Genomic DNA, 17,452 nt, shown 5'->3' on the forward strand with positions numbered 1-17,452 from the left:
AAACTGGGGAGAAGGGTCGATTTCTTTAGAAAAGGCTGACAGAGTTTGATGCGCAGTGCTTGCCTGAAGGAATAACACTAAAAAAACCAGTGCGTACGGGACTGCACAACTGAAGAAAATCGTTGAGTGCAAAGATCAAATTAAAATAAGAAAAAAGGATGACATATTCCACGACAACTTTTTTGATAACCAATTCAATTGCGATGATTTGCTTCCTGACCCAACCAACGATCTCACCAATCCAACCAACAACCTCACCAGTTCTTTCCTTCCTGACCCAACCAACACCAGTTCTGCCCTCCAAGACCCAACCAACACCAGTTCTGCCCTTCAAGACCCAACCAACACCTGTTCTGCCCTCCAAGACCCAACCAACACCAGTTCTGCCCTCCAAGACCCAACCAACACAACCCTTTTTCACCCAACCGGCAACCCCCACCCCAGCACCCAGCCTAAATCTTTAACATATCGGGAGTACGTAAAGTGACGAAGTACCAGACCAAAAATAAAAAGTGGGTGCTCTGAATTTTTTCCTTCTTATCCCCGAGCCGGCACGAAGCGCCGTGCGAGGGTACTAATTCCGCTGGGAGATTTATTACACCTGGGTATTGTGACAGAACATAGCGGAATCCAAAGTTGCTCAAATTCTATGTCGTGGACCGTGGACGTTCAATGGTCATGGTACTTGTGCGCATGCGTGAAATGCGAACGAGTGTAGACTGGTAATCAACGAACGTTCTGATTGGCTAAGACAGAAAGTTTGTAATTCAATGAGAACGTCAGCAGTTTAACTGTCATTTCGTAAACATTTTTGTAAAAGCGTTTCATAAACTTTGTGCAAAGAAAGTAAAACGAGAAGAAACAAGATATATGAAGCATGACAGATAGCAAAGATGAACGTGGATACAGTCAAAACAAAGCCGTGTAAGAGGAATAATTCATAATCTGCAAGCTTATAAATGTTTTCAAAGACAAAGGGTACGTGTTTACTTTGTTTATCTCGTACTTGTTTCGCGGTAAGAATGAGCCGTATTTGTATACTTTTCAGCTTTGTATGCCGTTCATTTGTTAAATTTTCAGCTTTTTCTGCAAACGCATAAACCTGTGAAGGGCTATTACACCTTTGCTTTAACTTCAAAAAGTGTTTTTGAAAGTGTAATTTGAATTTTGGTATCAAAAATACACACTATATTTATAAAGTATACTGAAACTTTTAGCCGCCGGCGTTGACTGCAATTACAGAATAAAATAACATTTGAAGTTTTTTCTTTGTCTGTGAAGATTTTGTACTGTTTTAATCGTTTGAAACTTCGATTTTAAACCGTTACTTAATTGCTGGCATGGTATAATGCAGCAAAATTGAACGGGCAATGTTTACACTAGCTTTGTGATTATTTTTGTATTGAATGATGGAAACTTTAAGACTGATTTGAGTTTTGTGTCATTTCATAATATAAGTTTAGGTCAGGTTAACTCAGGAAATTGTGTACTTGGTTTGAAATAGCGAGGGGTTGCTGCATGCATGTATTTCTAGTTTAAAAAGTAAATCCTACGCTCGTGGAAGTATATGCCTTTGATGAGTAACATAATAGCCAGATTAAACTTAGACCATTTCCTTTTTTTGGCTTCGCATTTTAGTTTTGCCATTTTGGATGAAAGTGAATATTCTGGACAGATATATGCTAGTGATCCAGGTCGAGTTGTTGGAGAAGGAATTGTTGTCCCTGGTTTTCAAGCCCATGATGAACTTGTGTCATTACATCGTGGACTTTGCAGAAAGGTTTATGTGGAAAAAGTATATGGTAAGAGCCGATCAATCTGAAAATATTAATGTCGACAGTAGTTTCTACACAACTGTTAGTCTTACTGCTAGTTTAGTCTTTACATGTCTTATGAATTTATATTAAGAATGAAACAAAGATATACATATGGTAACCGGAAACTATATCGCGTGCTCCTTCATTCGTCTGACTCCCAAAGATGCTGATTGTCCCGAAGAAGTTGGTGGTTTGATTGATTCAAAATTGGCCAGTGGATTCCGTAAACTTAAAGGAAAAAAAGATGAAGAAGAGCTTTGTGAGGCATTGGCTTGCAATTCCCAACTTTCGAAGACATAGGATGGGCACAGTGTGGTACTTGTGAAAAGTGGTACCACCTACATTGTATTGACATGCTGACAGAAGATCAGGTACCAGAGAAATGGTGTTATGGAATGGAAACCATCAATTCGGACTCAGTCTTCGAGTTTAGGTAGCGTATGATTTGTGAGCCTGTAATATAAGTATAAAGGATAGCAGCTTTTTGTGCGAACCCTATTGATTATATATAATCTCTGGTAATATATAGGAAGAAAGGTCAATTCCAAAATCTAGGCGAGATGCTACACGTCTTAAAGACCGTTCAGGTACAGTATGTGGTGCACTACACAGTATTAAATACTACTTGAAAAAACTACCATGATTATTTTCGTGTTCGTGGATGTATAGTGAGAAAATACCCACACATAATCACGGAAGTGGTATTCATCAAGCACAGTGAGGGAACCGTCTATATTCTTTGTGCTCTACTTAGACAACGTTGCCTGCTCGAAACTGCCAGGTAATGGCCAGTGCATGTCCTTTCACCATGCAGTTGCAGGACAAATTGCATGATAACTTATGTTAAGGCGTTCTTTCCTTATTTAGGAACATTTGAAAATGTCAGTCACCAAAAAAATGTCTAGTGTCCGTCACAGAATCTTCATGAAATATAAAAAAAGAAAGCAGTGCTTTATTGAAAAAACTGTCAGCAGGAATGAAATTGCCTTTTACCAAAGAATTGGTAAGTAACGTAAAAATTTCGTTCATACAAGGAGTACTTATTTTTATTTTCATACAAGTGTCACTGGCTCTATCCATAGGATGAGGATTTCATGGATATAGTCCACGGTATGTTTATGCCACCTGAACGCGAGTATGAAGATATGTGGAAGTTACAATGTGTCACTGACGTACTAATTCCAGAGGTTTGTACAGTGATTTTTATTTACAATGTACTATAGATACTGTATACGGTACTTCTGATACAGATAATTACATACCATATACAATAGTGCAAATCATGATGTATTACAGGTGTACGTTTGGTTCGTTATGGAGGTGGAAAATGTTCCAAGAAATCTCGCAGAGATTATGCTGTTTAACTGGACACACCAAGTTCCCGAAATACTGCAACAATTTAGGCTAAGCCACTAAAAAAATGATGAACTTTAAATTCCGTGAATTAACATTATGGACTAAAACGCTTTTTCCGCTGATAATTTCAGCTAAAGTAGAGTAAAAGTTATATCGAATAAGTGCATATTAATAATACACAGTTTATAAAAAACTGTATATTTTGGAATCAAATCTGAGGCTATATGCACATGGGCGTTGTTTCCGAGCGCCCTGTTTACACAGACAAACTCGTAGACCGTATCCAAAATCTCAAGATAAAACGTTTTCAATGTATTGAATTAATTAAAACTTCTGCAGTAAATTGCTCGTATTTGCATCAGTCTTTGCGAGAAAACACAAATGAAAGCGCTTGAAAATGTTACCGTGTGCACATAATCTGATTCATCTTCAGCAGTTTGCAAAACATACTACTGAAAGATGGATCAGATTTGATTCGGAATATACAGTTTTTATAAATTGTGTACTATTAATATGCACTCCTTCGGGATTGTTTTAATCATCTTGGGATGTTCAACTTTATAAAATACTGTACAAACTACTCACTATCAGATGATTGGCTGTGAATGCTTTCATCATCATCATCGTTATCATGTTCAATCATCCCGTTCACGTCTGGAAGCGACGTATAGCTAACATCAGGCATATCTACGTAATCCTTGAATGAATCACCTATGAAAAAGACACGATGTCTCAACATTTTTTGCTCCACTTTTAACAATACTAGTGAGCCTCTTTCATACTTGCTAAGTGCATCGTTTGAAGACAGCGTGTTTACAATACTGGAAACCTTGGCTTTGTCGGCGAGGTAATAGTTGAAAAGCTGCCTCATTTCAGGGCTCAAAAGGACCTTCTCTTCCCGACTACATTTGAGAAGGTTCAACATCTCCACCGCGTGACGTTTGACTGTCAATAGAATACTGCGAAAACCAGCGTTGTGTTCCTCAATGTTGATGTCATGTGTTTTAATCGTGTCAAAGCTTAGATTTGGACACCTATTCTTTGTTTCTTCCCCAAGCTGATCCCATGAACAATTGTACTCCACCAGCAGCAGTTTAATATTCTTTTCACTCTTCTTTACTTGGTTTGCCAATTTTCTTGCCAACACATTACCTTCTGTAATTAACATTATTAATAACATATAGTTACATAAGATCTCAAAAAATACGAATATACAAATAATTCGGCTATTTCTAATAAATAAATGCTACGCGCCATTACCTTATTTTCTCAGACTGTGCAATACATTTAACTTTAATCTCAATTTATTGCATATAATTTTACCTCTCCATTTTTTTGGTGATAGCCAATACCTCATCAGCCTCCAACACATCTGTACACAAATTACTTCTGCCAAATTAATCAATAAAAAATATCATAAACATGAGAATACTGGTATATTCTACTATCATTTCAAATTCAAATATAAAGCTATATAATTTAACAAACCTTAAGACATAAAAAATCCTTAGCTGATCAACATAGGTGGAAATAGGCGAGTCATTACAGGTGTCGGTATCGTCTTGCCCTGATTACACATTTATTAAGTAATATAAAATAAGTATTCTGTAACAACATGAGCATTTCTATTTAATTAGTGCTCAACAAATTGTTATTACTTACTCGTCCGCTCACCACACAAACGTTGGCGTTCCTGGTTTGCCAACTCTTCAATAACAGTCTCTGTCAAGGGAACTTAAAGCACAAAAAAACATAACAAGGAAGTAAGTGACTAAATGTATTGCATTATAGAACTAGAATCTCATGTGACAAAGGTAAAAAAAAAGTAATGAAAGCGAATCTTCATGTAAAGGCATACAGAATCAATAATGGTTCATTGTTCCTGGCACATTATATGTACCTGATAATTTATTGGCTAAATCGTCTATGTTTTTCTGGTTTGCTTCTATGCACTGTGCAGACTTTTTCCAGTTCTTTAATAACCCTGAAATTGGATTTAAATTATGTTAGATTTCCCACAGAAACATTTCTCAAATGCCTGGTAACCTGATGAAAAAAAAAGGGACTCTTTGAATGGCAATGTAAATGCATGCAGTAGTTACATACCTAAGCTATCTTTACAATGAAATCCATAATGGAGCAACGCATCACTCAACACATCAATGCGATGAGAAAGACGCATTTCTGTGGTCATTTTGGAAAAGCGACGTAGATATGACCATAATCTCTCTAGTTGCTCACCATCCGACAACCCAAAGTTATCAGAGCGTCTTGGACTGAACTCAAGCTGGAAATATTTTTAAAGAATTAGCTACCCAAGCGAGAATGAAATAAGATAAGAAAATACCTTTTACTAAGCAAAATATGACATGCTTGACTTTCACAGAACACCAGTGTTGAATGCAAAATCCAGAGGGCAGCATTATTATTGATCAGTATTTTAAATTCATGTACTGTATGTTTTAAAATCCATATACCATACAATACCTGACATGAGGCTATATGTCCATATATGTGAAAGGCAGATACTGAAGGTACGCAGGTACTGAAAGACCAGAATCACATTTGACAATAAATCAAGTGGCCCAGAGGACTAAAAACACAAGACACAAATTTAGTCATTATATATATGCAAACATCGTCTTCAGCCTTCATACATGTTCAAAAACTCTAATAATTCATCAACTAAACAAAATAAATCCATGCATTAAAAAAGTTAACCACTTAACCATTACAATGTTGGCATATTATGTTATATTTTATCAAAGAATCACATATTGTCATTTGACATTACTTGCAAATTCTTAGTTATTACCTGCAAACATCTAATGTCATACATAATTTTAATGTCATAGGTTCCAGGATGACATTTTGCAACAACCACTTTTAGCATCCAAACAGTATATGCTATCCTATTGGTAAAAACTAATTTATAGAAACACAATATTTCACAGTTTATCGTATACATAATAGTGCACATAGTTAGCCATAATTCATCTAAATTTACAGTATACCATGCACTGCTAAATGCAGTATCACTGCATATTTCTAAGATTACCTTTCACCATGTTTCAAATTTACAAACTGTTTTGGGAAACCATGTCTGCATGCCCTGCCAAAAACACCAGTCTCATCTGAAGCCTTAAATTGCATTCTAGATCTTAAAACGTCGCCAGCTTTGAAATCATTACAATCCTATAAAAGGTTTGAAATAAATTTTTCCACACTACAACACTACAATAGAGAAGTTTAGATTTGACCATATATAAATCATTAATACTGTTAATGCCATAAGTCATTAATACTATTGATGCCCTGCTGATGATGGTGTAATACAAGTTTAGTTAATAGGACGTGGTTAGTCAGATCACAGACTATCATTAGTCATCAGAAAGTTACAGTAGTTTACTTTGTTACCCAATAGCTATAAATAAATGCATTCCTAGTTTTTTATTGTTACGTTATGTTAATGAACAAACAAAAAATACAGTAAGCACTGTGTGTCTAACCTTTGATACTTTTGGTTGTGTAGGATAGGAATCAACAAAATTGTCAACTTTTTCTTGATTGCTGAAAAATGTTCCCCCATGCAATGGTTCTCGAACACTGGACCCAGCAGCTTTCTTACAAGGTAAGCAAAAACAGGCATCAAATGACTCAATAAGAGTACCATCACCCTAGTAATTGAATAGCTACTATTAATTATGTTTTATGAGAAATGTTGCACAACAGGCACAAGATTACAGTAATATATATATTGCAACAGATCTTACCACAGGGCAAGCTGGGCAAACATTTCCATGATCTCTCTCTGAACACATTACTTTAAGAGTGCGTAGCTCATTCTTCATATACCTGTAAGTAAATTTGATTTAAAAAATAACAAATTCCATTTTTGGCTAAACCATTTACTTTTCAATATATAGAGGGCTGAAATTCTCAACGAAAGGGTGTGGTCAAATAGGCAGAGGTTAAATGCATTTGGCTTTTAAACAAATAATGCATACATTTATTTATTAAAAAAATTAAAAAATTAAAATTACCTATACTCTTCAAAACAATCACTGATTAGGTGATATAAATTTTTTTTTCTATAAAATAATAAAGGATATGTAAAGTAATAAATAAAGTTCCATGAGTCATTACAATTTGTTGTATATAGACCACTTGCATGTGACATCACACATGACAAACTTCGTAACTAGCCACCATTTTGGGGGCAAAATGGAGTACATTAACTAGTATTTTGACTCTTTAAAAGCACCTGTCTTGTACTCAAATATGGTGAAGGCATGTTTAATTGCATTCGCTGACATTCAAAACTGTTGAAATGTTGAAAAATTTGAAAATTATTACACCCCGCCCATGAAATAATACTAATGGGTCGTATGTTACCTTGACATATCTTGGAATTTAATGCTCTACAAAAATCGTTCAGTGAAACTTGGAACTCCAAAAGTGATGCTTTCATCCAATCATAAAGGTCAAATGATAAAACAATAGATGGATTCTTTGAACATGTTGGCCACAGCCATAATCTTGCTAAGAATACAGGAAAAGCTTCACATGAACAAGACATAATACCAAGTTCATGCCTTCGACCTGCAGATATTTGGAAATTAATTAAACTACATGACTCTACAGTGTAAATAAAAGCCTTTTTTGAAAATACAAAATTTTCAAAATGTTGCATTGTTTCCTAACTCACAGCTAGCCCTAATAATAGCTCATTTAAATAATACCTGGAATGAGTTGATAATTATTGGTTTTGAATGAATTTGAGAATGAAATGGATGTAACATTCATTGTATTTCACTTTTTGTTAGGCCAATGTGCGCCTGACTTTGTTCTTTAATGCTACAGTGTACAATGCTTTCTTATATGGCATACATACCATTACTGGATTTTCTGACTTACCATCATCACATATAGCAGTAATTGTTTTTATTTCTGATGCGAGACAGGAATGCCAAGGTCGAGGATTTAATATTCTCTTAAACATTGGACTTGGTAAAAACATTCCATCCTTAGCAGAAAAAAGAATGCTAATTTAAGGAATAAAAATAAATATAAATATTCCATTAATAGGGAAATGCAGTTTAATCAATCTACCATATGCTTTCCCATATATTTTCCCAGTTTCTTGTCGAGCTTTGTTGTTGTTTAGCATAGCTAATTGACTTTCCTGGAGCTTTCTCATTATTTTCACTATCACTATCACTTTCACTAAATATCCCAGTGAGATCTCTCTCACTGAAAACAAATGATGATGAAGTTTGCATGGACGTTCCTAAATTATCTTCACATTCACCGACTTCATTTACACACGCAGACGTTTTATCACAATTTTGTGGAGATGCCAATTCTATTCTTTGTCGTATTGGAGATGGGGAAGAGTCTGTGAATGCGACAAATTCAAAATTAGGTCCTCTTGGGAGCGTTCGTTTGATGTTTCGAGGCATATTTCAGTTTTATAAAAGACAGCATAATGCACGCCGCTCATTAACTGTCGCCATCTTAAACATGTTTCTATGATTAACGGTAGACCGGGAGTAGTGTTTCTCTACATTCCTGGGATTGGTAATCTGGGTATAAAAAATACTGCGCCTGCCTTACCAATCTGACAGTATTTACACTTGGTAGATTCTGGCGAAACGGGTGATTTTTTATCTAAATAAATTTGTTTTATATTTGAAAATGGTTTTACATATTTACTACAGGTTTTATATACCAGGCAGTTCGTACTATGTTTGTATTGTTGCTTTATATTTAATATTGAGTCATGTATATATTTGGGAAAAGTAATTTTGTCCACTTTTGCATGTCATAGAAACGCTTGAGAAATGTACCGTATGCACTGGATCTGCTATTGAGAACAGTGATTTAGATTTGCTAGATCCTTCATCGTCTACATTAATTCACGCTACACCTATTTTCAAGAAGGTTGATGGTTAACCATCTCCTTTTGTTGAACGTATAACTTTCAATTTTGAACAAAAGTGCATTTAAGTATATACTTAAGGGATAACTTTTGTTGCATACATTAAAGAAATATTTTCAATCATTCTAAATATCCATCAATGGATTGAAAGATTTGAAAGAAATAAATTTCAAGTTATTATAATTATTCATTTCTTTAGAAATTTATTGTTTTCACAGTCAAATGAACATCAAAATATTAGCATGTATAGCAGGACAAATTTTTAGGCTGGCTACGCTACAGAACAAAATGGAATCAAAACTACATATGCAACACAATCATTTTTGCATGTTAATAATTCCATTTGGGATGCCATTAGGATGAACTCAACGTTTCAGCTAAATTGCAAAAGTAAAAAAGGGATTAGATTTTATAAGCCAGCTTGTAGAACCAGCACACACATATCAACAATAATTGTATATTTTTGAAGAGCATCTTTACACCTCCAAGTTGTAACACTATCCCCAGACCAAACACATTGTCACTTGCCTCCTTGTCACCCTAAACAGCTCCGCCCTCTCTGGAGCTTAATAACTCTCCTATTGGAGATTAATAACGGGAAATGGTGTAAATGATGCGGTATGCATACTTTAGTTGTTGCTATTTATATATGCTTTAGATGGTTTATAATTTGCATGACAATACTATCTATGTTAATCAAATTCACAAATTGTTATTGAAAGTTTAAAAAACGAACAATACAAAATCCAGCTGACTGGATATCGATTGCATTTTGGTGTGCACTAATGTCCGGTATAGCAGATCAGCCTTGTTATCATTTTTTTGTAAAAGATGTGCTCTCGAAGTTCGACCTCCTTTTTGAACTGCTATTTGTTTGTCATAAAATGAGCTTAATGTGAAGAGAAAACAGATTGGATTTAGCGATTTTTTTTCTCTTTTTTTTCCACTTAAGCCCTTTTGCACTATAGCCTTTTCTTTTTTCACTATAGCCAATGGTTGCAACACAACAGTAGCAGCTTTCGTATCAGCATTTGTTGAAATTAAAACCAGCCATTTTTTTCTCAACTCTTTGCTTCGGCTTAACTCTTCTAGGCATTTCAACAAAATTTCACTTCTGTGAGCCACAAAATTGATTCGTCTAATTATATCTTTGACAAGTTTATGAAGAAACACGAAGAAAGGAATGACATTATCATTCACAACAAACCTATAGTTGTTGTCCAAGGAGGAAATACTTCTCAATGCAGACGATCGGTCTGCAAATAAAACTGATGATGCTTAATTGCTCTCTTGTAGAGGTATTTGGCTTGAGCCTTTTGTAATAACATCTCTCGATCTCTTCAAAGCCCATCCAGCATGATCTTTGATCGTTTCATGCTCGCTCATTTTGTGGCAATTTGTATTAGCTTCGAAATGTTTGACATTCATGCACTCATCGCTTTTTGAATTGGTTTCTGCTTTACAATTCCCTGACCAAAAATGCTGCATGATTTGCTGGAGAAATGCCTTGTGATGCACTGGTTGAGCCTTTGGGTGTCTTGTCCGGATAAGACACAAAATTTTCCCATGAATTTTGCAACGCTGTATATTGCGAACCACTCAATCTTTTTTGCATAAATACGCTTTCTACTATAATGTTGTATGGTTGCTTACCACCGCAGTTATAACGTCGGCGTCACAGAAGCAATCTTGGAAAAATATCAATAAAGCTTGCAAGAGTCTACATCCGTGGTAGATAAATCGCAATTTTGCTATATATTTTTTATTTTGAAATGATTATGAGGTACAGACTGCAATACCCGAAATTGCTATAGACATGGTAAATAAAAAATTGGTGCAAATTATTGCATCGTTGTTACCGCTTAGATGTCCCCAAAGGGATATTTGTAACAAAATAGATGAAATTTATTTTACTTGCATGGTGAAATAAATTGATTTTATCCTGAGGTCTCAGCCTTGTTTTATACGCACAACATTTTTACGTATACACTGCACAAGTATCGAGAATATACAATGCTATCTGAAGTAGTAATCACTAGAGTAATAAATTGCCTTTGTTACGTAATTCTATTTTACAAATAATCGACAAAATTTCCCCCCAAAATTTTAAAGAAAATTTAAAGCTTTGAGCTTGTTGGATTTAATTGGGAAACAAGCGATGTTAAATAGATGAGCAACACCACTGATCAAGCAAAACTGCTTTGAGCCACCAATCCCCCACATCGATCAACAAAAGTACTGGCGTTGCACCGCCCTATATATATAAGCGCCCTGTGTCAGACCTTGTCGGTGGCTGAATTTATATACAAATAGTTAGCAAAACAGCATTCGAACGATTAAGAATGCTTCTTTTACAAAGGTTTTTTAAACAATGGACGTTTTGGGACTCGTATTTTGCAGAAGAATGGTAAGTACTTCATATAACATATTTACTGTTTCGAAAGAGTTTTTTTTGTTAAAAATTTCAGATTAAAAATAGCAGAATATTGTGCCACAAGGCCGCATAGACATTTTGAAATTTCGAAACATGGTCATCATTACGCCGATTAACAATAGCGAAAATAAGATTAGAAAGTCAAATTTCTTATTATTGTATTGCTTCTATTTTACATAAAATATGTACGTAAATTGGACTGCTAGTTAAGGTCTTTAAAAAGACAAAATATGAACAAAATTTCAATCGATTAGAGTTTAAATTATGTAGCACTTTTCAATATTCAAAATGCTACAGTGAATATTTTTCAAATCCAGAGAGTCAAAAGTACTTTAATACTCTTTATAAGAATTCAACACTATTTCAATCAAACTGATGGTCTTCTTACAGGTGTTGAATTTTAATATATTTTTTGTTTTTCGTTTTCACACATCTTTTACCAAGTTCTCGATTATTAAATTTTAAGATATAATGCAAACGCATTTTTACAAAGAGCTTGACGAGGTATTTGCTTGGGAACTACCAAAACTCAGGCAGATAAAACAATGGTAGTTTTCAATCTGGTGCTCTGTAATTTTAGGTGCTTGGATGCAAGAACCTATCTCCCCCACCACTTTTTTCTCTATTTCTGTAACATATTGCACAAATTAATTATTAGGGACTGTTAATCCTCCAAAGTCACCATTTTCTTAATTGTAGGCCTTGAAATAGCAAAATAACTGGCTGCTGTTGGTCAGGTTGGTGGTTCAAAATATTTTAGCACAGGTAATGCATTCTTGTTTGCAGAGGCATTTTTTCAGTAGATAACCTGCAACATATGTCAGTGCATTAACAGACAATAAATTCTTCTCAAGCTTGTTGTCTTTATACTCTTTCTCATCTATTACATATCTAGCACTCTTTGATCTGTTCTCATTACCCAGACAATCATTCGATTTGGTTTCGTCTTTAATGTCCACTAGACATGTGCTTGCATCAGTCGTGCAATTAAATGAAGGCAGTGTGGACAAATAGTTGTTAAAGAAAAGTGTTCGAAAAGCTTTGGTAAATTGAAGTGGTTGTCGGGTTGTCAGAATTGCCACCTTGTTGCCTGATGAGACCAAGGAAATTCTCAAGCGGGTCTTGCTTTAAGCATCTGGTCCTGAGAAATGTTCTTCCATGGTTTCTTTGCAAATCATTCCACAATGCTAAAACTCTGTTTGTAGTCATTTGGCATCCTTTAAGGCATCACAATTCCGTTGTTACATCTTCTTAGCTTGATCTTTCAATAACCTTTATTGATGAAATGAATTTCAACATATCTTTCAGGAATTTCTGGTGGGTGGAATTTGCTGCAATTACTTGCTTATAAAGCTTTGGACTGTTAAGTGAAGAGATATCCAGGCAGTCAAAAATGTTGTCAAAGTTTCAAAGCAGCTCAGCTGTGCCAGCAGCAGCAGGTGGTAAAGCACCAAGAGATACATAGGCAAACGGTTGAGGCAACTGTATGGCTAAGAGCTTGTGTCGCATATTTATAAACTTTCATCTTTTCAAATGTATTCGGGTTTACAGTTTATGCCTTTGTGTGAGCCTTGGACAACAGCGTAGGGATTGTTGCTGATCTCTGTTGTACACAATTTTTATGTCTTCCCAGGTTCCGACTTTTTCATCAAAATAGAGATCATACTTCATAAGGTTATTTTCAATTAAGTTATTTTAATATGTAAATGATGTCACTCATAACTTGCACTTTTTGTCTTAGCACTTCCTTTGCCCAGCAGGGGTCAACTCAGGAGCAGTTGGAAATGTTGCCACCCATTTCATGAGAATGCTTTTTGAAGGAATCATGAAGAATTTTGACAATAATCTGTATGCCTTGATGAATTTGATGGAAAAGATGTATGAAGGCCAACAGAAACCACCCATCTATTATAATAGCAGGTTTCCTTCTGCCAACTATCAGGAAATACCATTGGCTTTCAATCAATACTATCCATCTAATTGCTTCAATACCACCAGTTCTTTCACTCATGAACAACCCAAGCAGTGATGGACAAAAACAACTACCAGGTTAGGTTTAAAAACTACTTTTGAGTTTACAGTTTTTATGTTAATTTAGCAGCTAGGTCATTATGGCATAATTTATAAAAGAGTAGGGTTCATATTGTCTTGCTATACTATACTATAGTTGCTATAGTATATATCTTTAAACATTTCTACTGTGAAATGCCCAAGAAGTTATGGACAAAAACAATCATTAACATTAATTATAGTAACAATAGTATAAAAACTATTAGTAAACAGTAGGGTATACATAACAGTAGGGTATTATAGTTTGTGCTATATTACTGCAAGACGTAAATATAACGAGTTAATGTTCCCAGTTAAAGTTAAATATACTACCTTTGTTTTATGCATTTATTGTAGCAATTGTTTTATTCAAAATATTTCATGAATACACTCCTTATTACTTTGCCATCACGTTCATTGTTATGCATTTCTGCAGTTGCCTCAGCTCAAGGTTGAAATTGTTGGTCATGCAGAGTCACTGCTCTGGTCTGGTCATCAGGAATTGATTCTTTATGCATTTCGCAAAAATTTTGCAAAACAAAACAAGAATGAATGGTTGTTGGTATGCTGTCCATGTTTAGATCAATAGGGCGTTGAAAGATCCCAGAACGAGCTTTGAGACGACCAGAAGCACATTACACAACCATTCTAGCAGATGAAAGGCGATACCCAGAGAATTGTTCCTGTGGAGTGTTACCACCCTTGGCAAATTCTGAGATGTGTTTTTTTGCGGGCAATAAAGTGATTTAGTTCTCTGCATAATAACGTAAATGATTGCTTCAACATCCTAAAATTTTCTCTCCATTCTACAGGTACTGTAATATCTGCAATTCCCCTTTTTTACTCTATTTGAATATTATCTAATATTATCTAAATGCAAATACAAACTTACAGAATAGCAGAACTCGCAATAATTTGTTCGACACATCAAAAGTGATGTAAATTACCTCGAAAAATACAAGCAAGAGTCAAAGATTCCTAAAAGGTTAGTTTAAAGTTATTGATCTAATATCTTTCTATATTTAAATATCTCTAACTGCAGCGATATAACTTTAATACAATCATAATTCCCGCGAAGCGATTTCCATCAAATTTGAACTCCCTCCTGACTAGGTCAGTAGGTCTTTTAAAGGCTTAGTTTTCGTCAAAATTCTTTTTATATTTTTCTCTCATTAGGGTACCCCAGCGTTCTTTTATCATTTTACATCACTGATCATAAATTGTTCGGTTTTAAGCTATAAATTATCACAAAACCATATCGTGCGTTGACATATATAATTCCAATATATAATTTCAGTTATGCTATGGCTTATAAGTATCCTGTATGTAGGTTCACAATCCAATTCAATCCGCCATCTAATCGTCATTAACAAGTTTTTCGAGCATAGCTACTATATTTTGTATGTTGTTGTCTGGTATTTTAACACAGTATTTTTGAAATTGCTCTGTTGCTTAGACTACGCATAGTCTGTTTGCTTTATTTTGTTTTGCCGGAAGAAACAGACTATGAATCAGCGCAACTTTTCGTGTTCTGTGACGTAGCTACTATCCAGAATCTGGATAGTTCATTGTGATTGGTCGCCAGGTAATACAGGCGTTTCATTGGTTCGCCGTGGTTAATTTATGTTTATATATAGTAAAATTTTTTTATATAATCGCAACATGGCGGCGGCAATTCGTTGGGGAAAAGCATTCTCTTCTGTTGCAACTTAATTTAACATTGAAAGTTTGTATCCAGAACAAGAGGAAGCAATAAAAGCATTTTTTGAAAGAGATTTGAATCTTTTTGTTAGCTTGCTGACTGGAGCAGGGAAATCTCTAATATTTCAGAGTTTGACGGTCGTGTTTGACTCGTTGTTTGGTAACCCTCGAGGAACAAGCGTTCTTGTTGTCATATCACCACTTAAAGCGTTGATGAAAGACCAAGTGGAATATTTGCAGAATCTTGGTATACCATCTGTGGCTGTCGTTGACGAGTTATGTTCTGACCCAGACACCATTCAGCAAGTTAAAAATGGTGCTTATACAGTCGTTTATGGTTCCCCGGAATGCTTCCTGTCATCAGAGACGTGGAGAGATATATTTTCAGACACGGAGTCCACGTCGAAAGTTGTGGCGTAGCTATTGATAAAGCTCATTGTATTATCTCATTGTATTGTTCAGTGGTAAGTGTAAAGTGTTATCTTCGTGTGTACTTATCGTATGCAAAACAAACCCTGAATTGCAAAAGTATATATCATTTAAAATAAGGGTTTAATACTAGCTTTTTCATTAGGGGCTTGTCTGCAGGAAACAAAAAAATCCCCTTCAGAAAATGGTTTGGGTGTCTTGGAGAACTCCGAGCCTTAGTTCCAAAGAACACCAAGCTTGTAATTGTAACTGCTACAGCAACAAAAGCCACCAAAGCTCAAATACTAGAAAGTCTTGACATTAATGTGGATCAACTGTATACTGTTGAGCAGAACCCAAATAGAATGAATTTAATGTATATGCTCTCCTACATGGATAAGGAAAGTGGTCTTGAAGTGTCAGGAACTGAACTTCAAAGACTCAGTGCCAAACTGAAAGAACAATAATTTATTGTCAGACAAGGAAAAATGTTCAGTATTGTTCCGCATGTTTGAAATCAATCTTAGTGCTAACATGTACAATGGTTCATGTTTACCTCAATCGGCTTGTGGAGATGTTCCATGCTGGCACACCACAGTCTGTGAAAGACCATGTTTTAGCAAATATGACAGCTATTGACAGTCACTTGCGTGTTTTAATAGCTACAATTGCTTTTGGCATGGGAGTGAATTGTAAAGAAATCAGACGTGTAATCCATTTTGGGCCATCAAAAACTTAGAACAGTATGTTCAAAGTCTGGAAGAGCTGGGAGATGGGAAGAGCAGTACATGTACCATTCTCTATAATGGGTGGCTTGCAGCATACTGTGAGAATGACATGAAGGAATTCTTGCAGTCAGATACCTGCCGACGGCAAGAGTTAATGAGGAAGTTTAGCACACATGCTTGCACTGAAGTAAGCCCTGCTCACAATTACTGTGATGTATGTGCTGCTAATTGCTATTGTAATGGTCTGGACTGTAGGCTGAGTTGGTGTTTGGTTTCTAAGGACGCTGATTTAGAAGATGATGATTATTTGTGTATCCCAACTAATAGTAGTTTGCGCACTCGAAGTGTTTGATGAACATAAGGAAGACCTGGCACAGAAATTGTTGCAATTTCAAAAACTATTGACCAACAGATTGGATGCAACAAAGTACGTTTCATGTCCTAATGTTTTAATGGAATTCAACAAATTCCATATTAAGCAAGTTTTAGACAACTGCCATCTACTATTTAGCTTGACCGATGTTCATGAACGGATTGAAATTTGGCGGAATCAGTATGCTTGTGTTATACTTAAAGTAATTGCAGAGGTTTTTGATGATATTGAGTATGACATCCCAGGTGATTTAAGTGCTGGAAACACTTCTGTTTTTGATGAATCAATTAATTCTGCATGGAATGAACTCAGGAACGACTCTTCATTTAACCACATGTTTGATAGTGTTGATAACACAATTGCAGACACGACACTTGGTGACACTGAGATGTCTGAGATGGACTCAAACTATTCTGGTAACAGTGGCTTGTTTCAGAACTTACTTAACTAATTTAGAGTTGTATTTAGAATGATAAACCCTCAAATGAGAGTGTATGCCTCACTAAAATATAGTAAAATTGTTCCAATGTTAAAATCATTGGATGTCATGCTATGCAAACATTCTCGTGTTCAAATACGTTTTAGACGTTTCTAAAGAGATGATAATGATTTGAAATTTGCATAGCATAATCAGGTTGTCAGGCT

General features: G+C 35.4%; 1 protein-coding gene across 1 annotated transcript; it reads left to right on the forward strand.

The window, feature by feature from the left end:
* The first annotated feature begins 13,557 nt into the window (after nt 1–13,557).
* On the forward strand, nt 13,558–16,173 carry LOC114535962 (ATP-dependent DNA helicase RecQ-like). The gene is made up of 3 exons (XM_028557301.1): nt 13,558–13,597; nt 15,336–15,714; nt 15,909–16,173. Exons 1-3 carry the CDS (start codon nt 13,558–13,560, stop codon nt 16,171–16,173), a joined length of 684 nt encoding a protein of 227 aa, XP_028413102.1.
* Nucleotides 16,174–17,452: the final 1,279 nt, after the last annotated feature.

The sequence above is a fragment of the Dendronephthya gigantea genome, unplaced genomic scaffold (assembly GCF_004324835.1).
Source record: "Dendronephthya gigantea isolate DGI-Jeju-01 unplaced genomic scaffold, DenGig_1.0 000128F, whole genome shotgun sequence".
Taxonomy (NCBI): Eukaryota; Metazoa; Cnidaria; class Anthozoa; order Malacalcyonacea; family Nephtheidae; genus Dendronephthya; species Dendronephthya gigantea.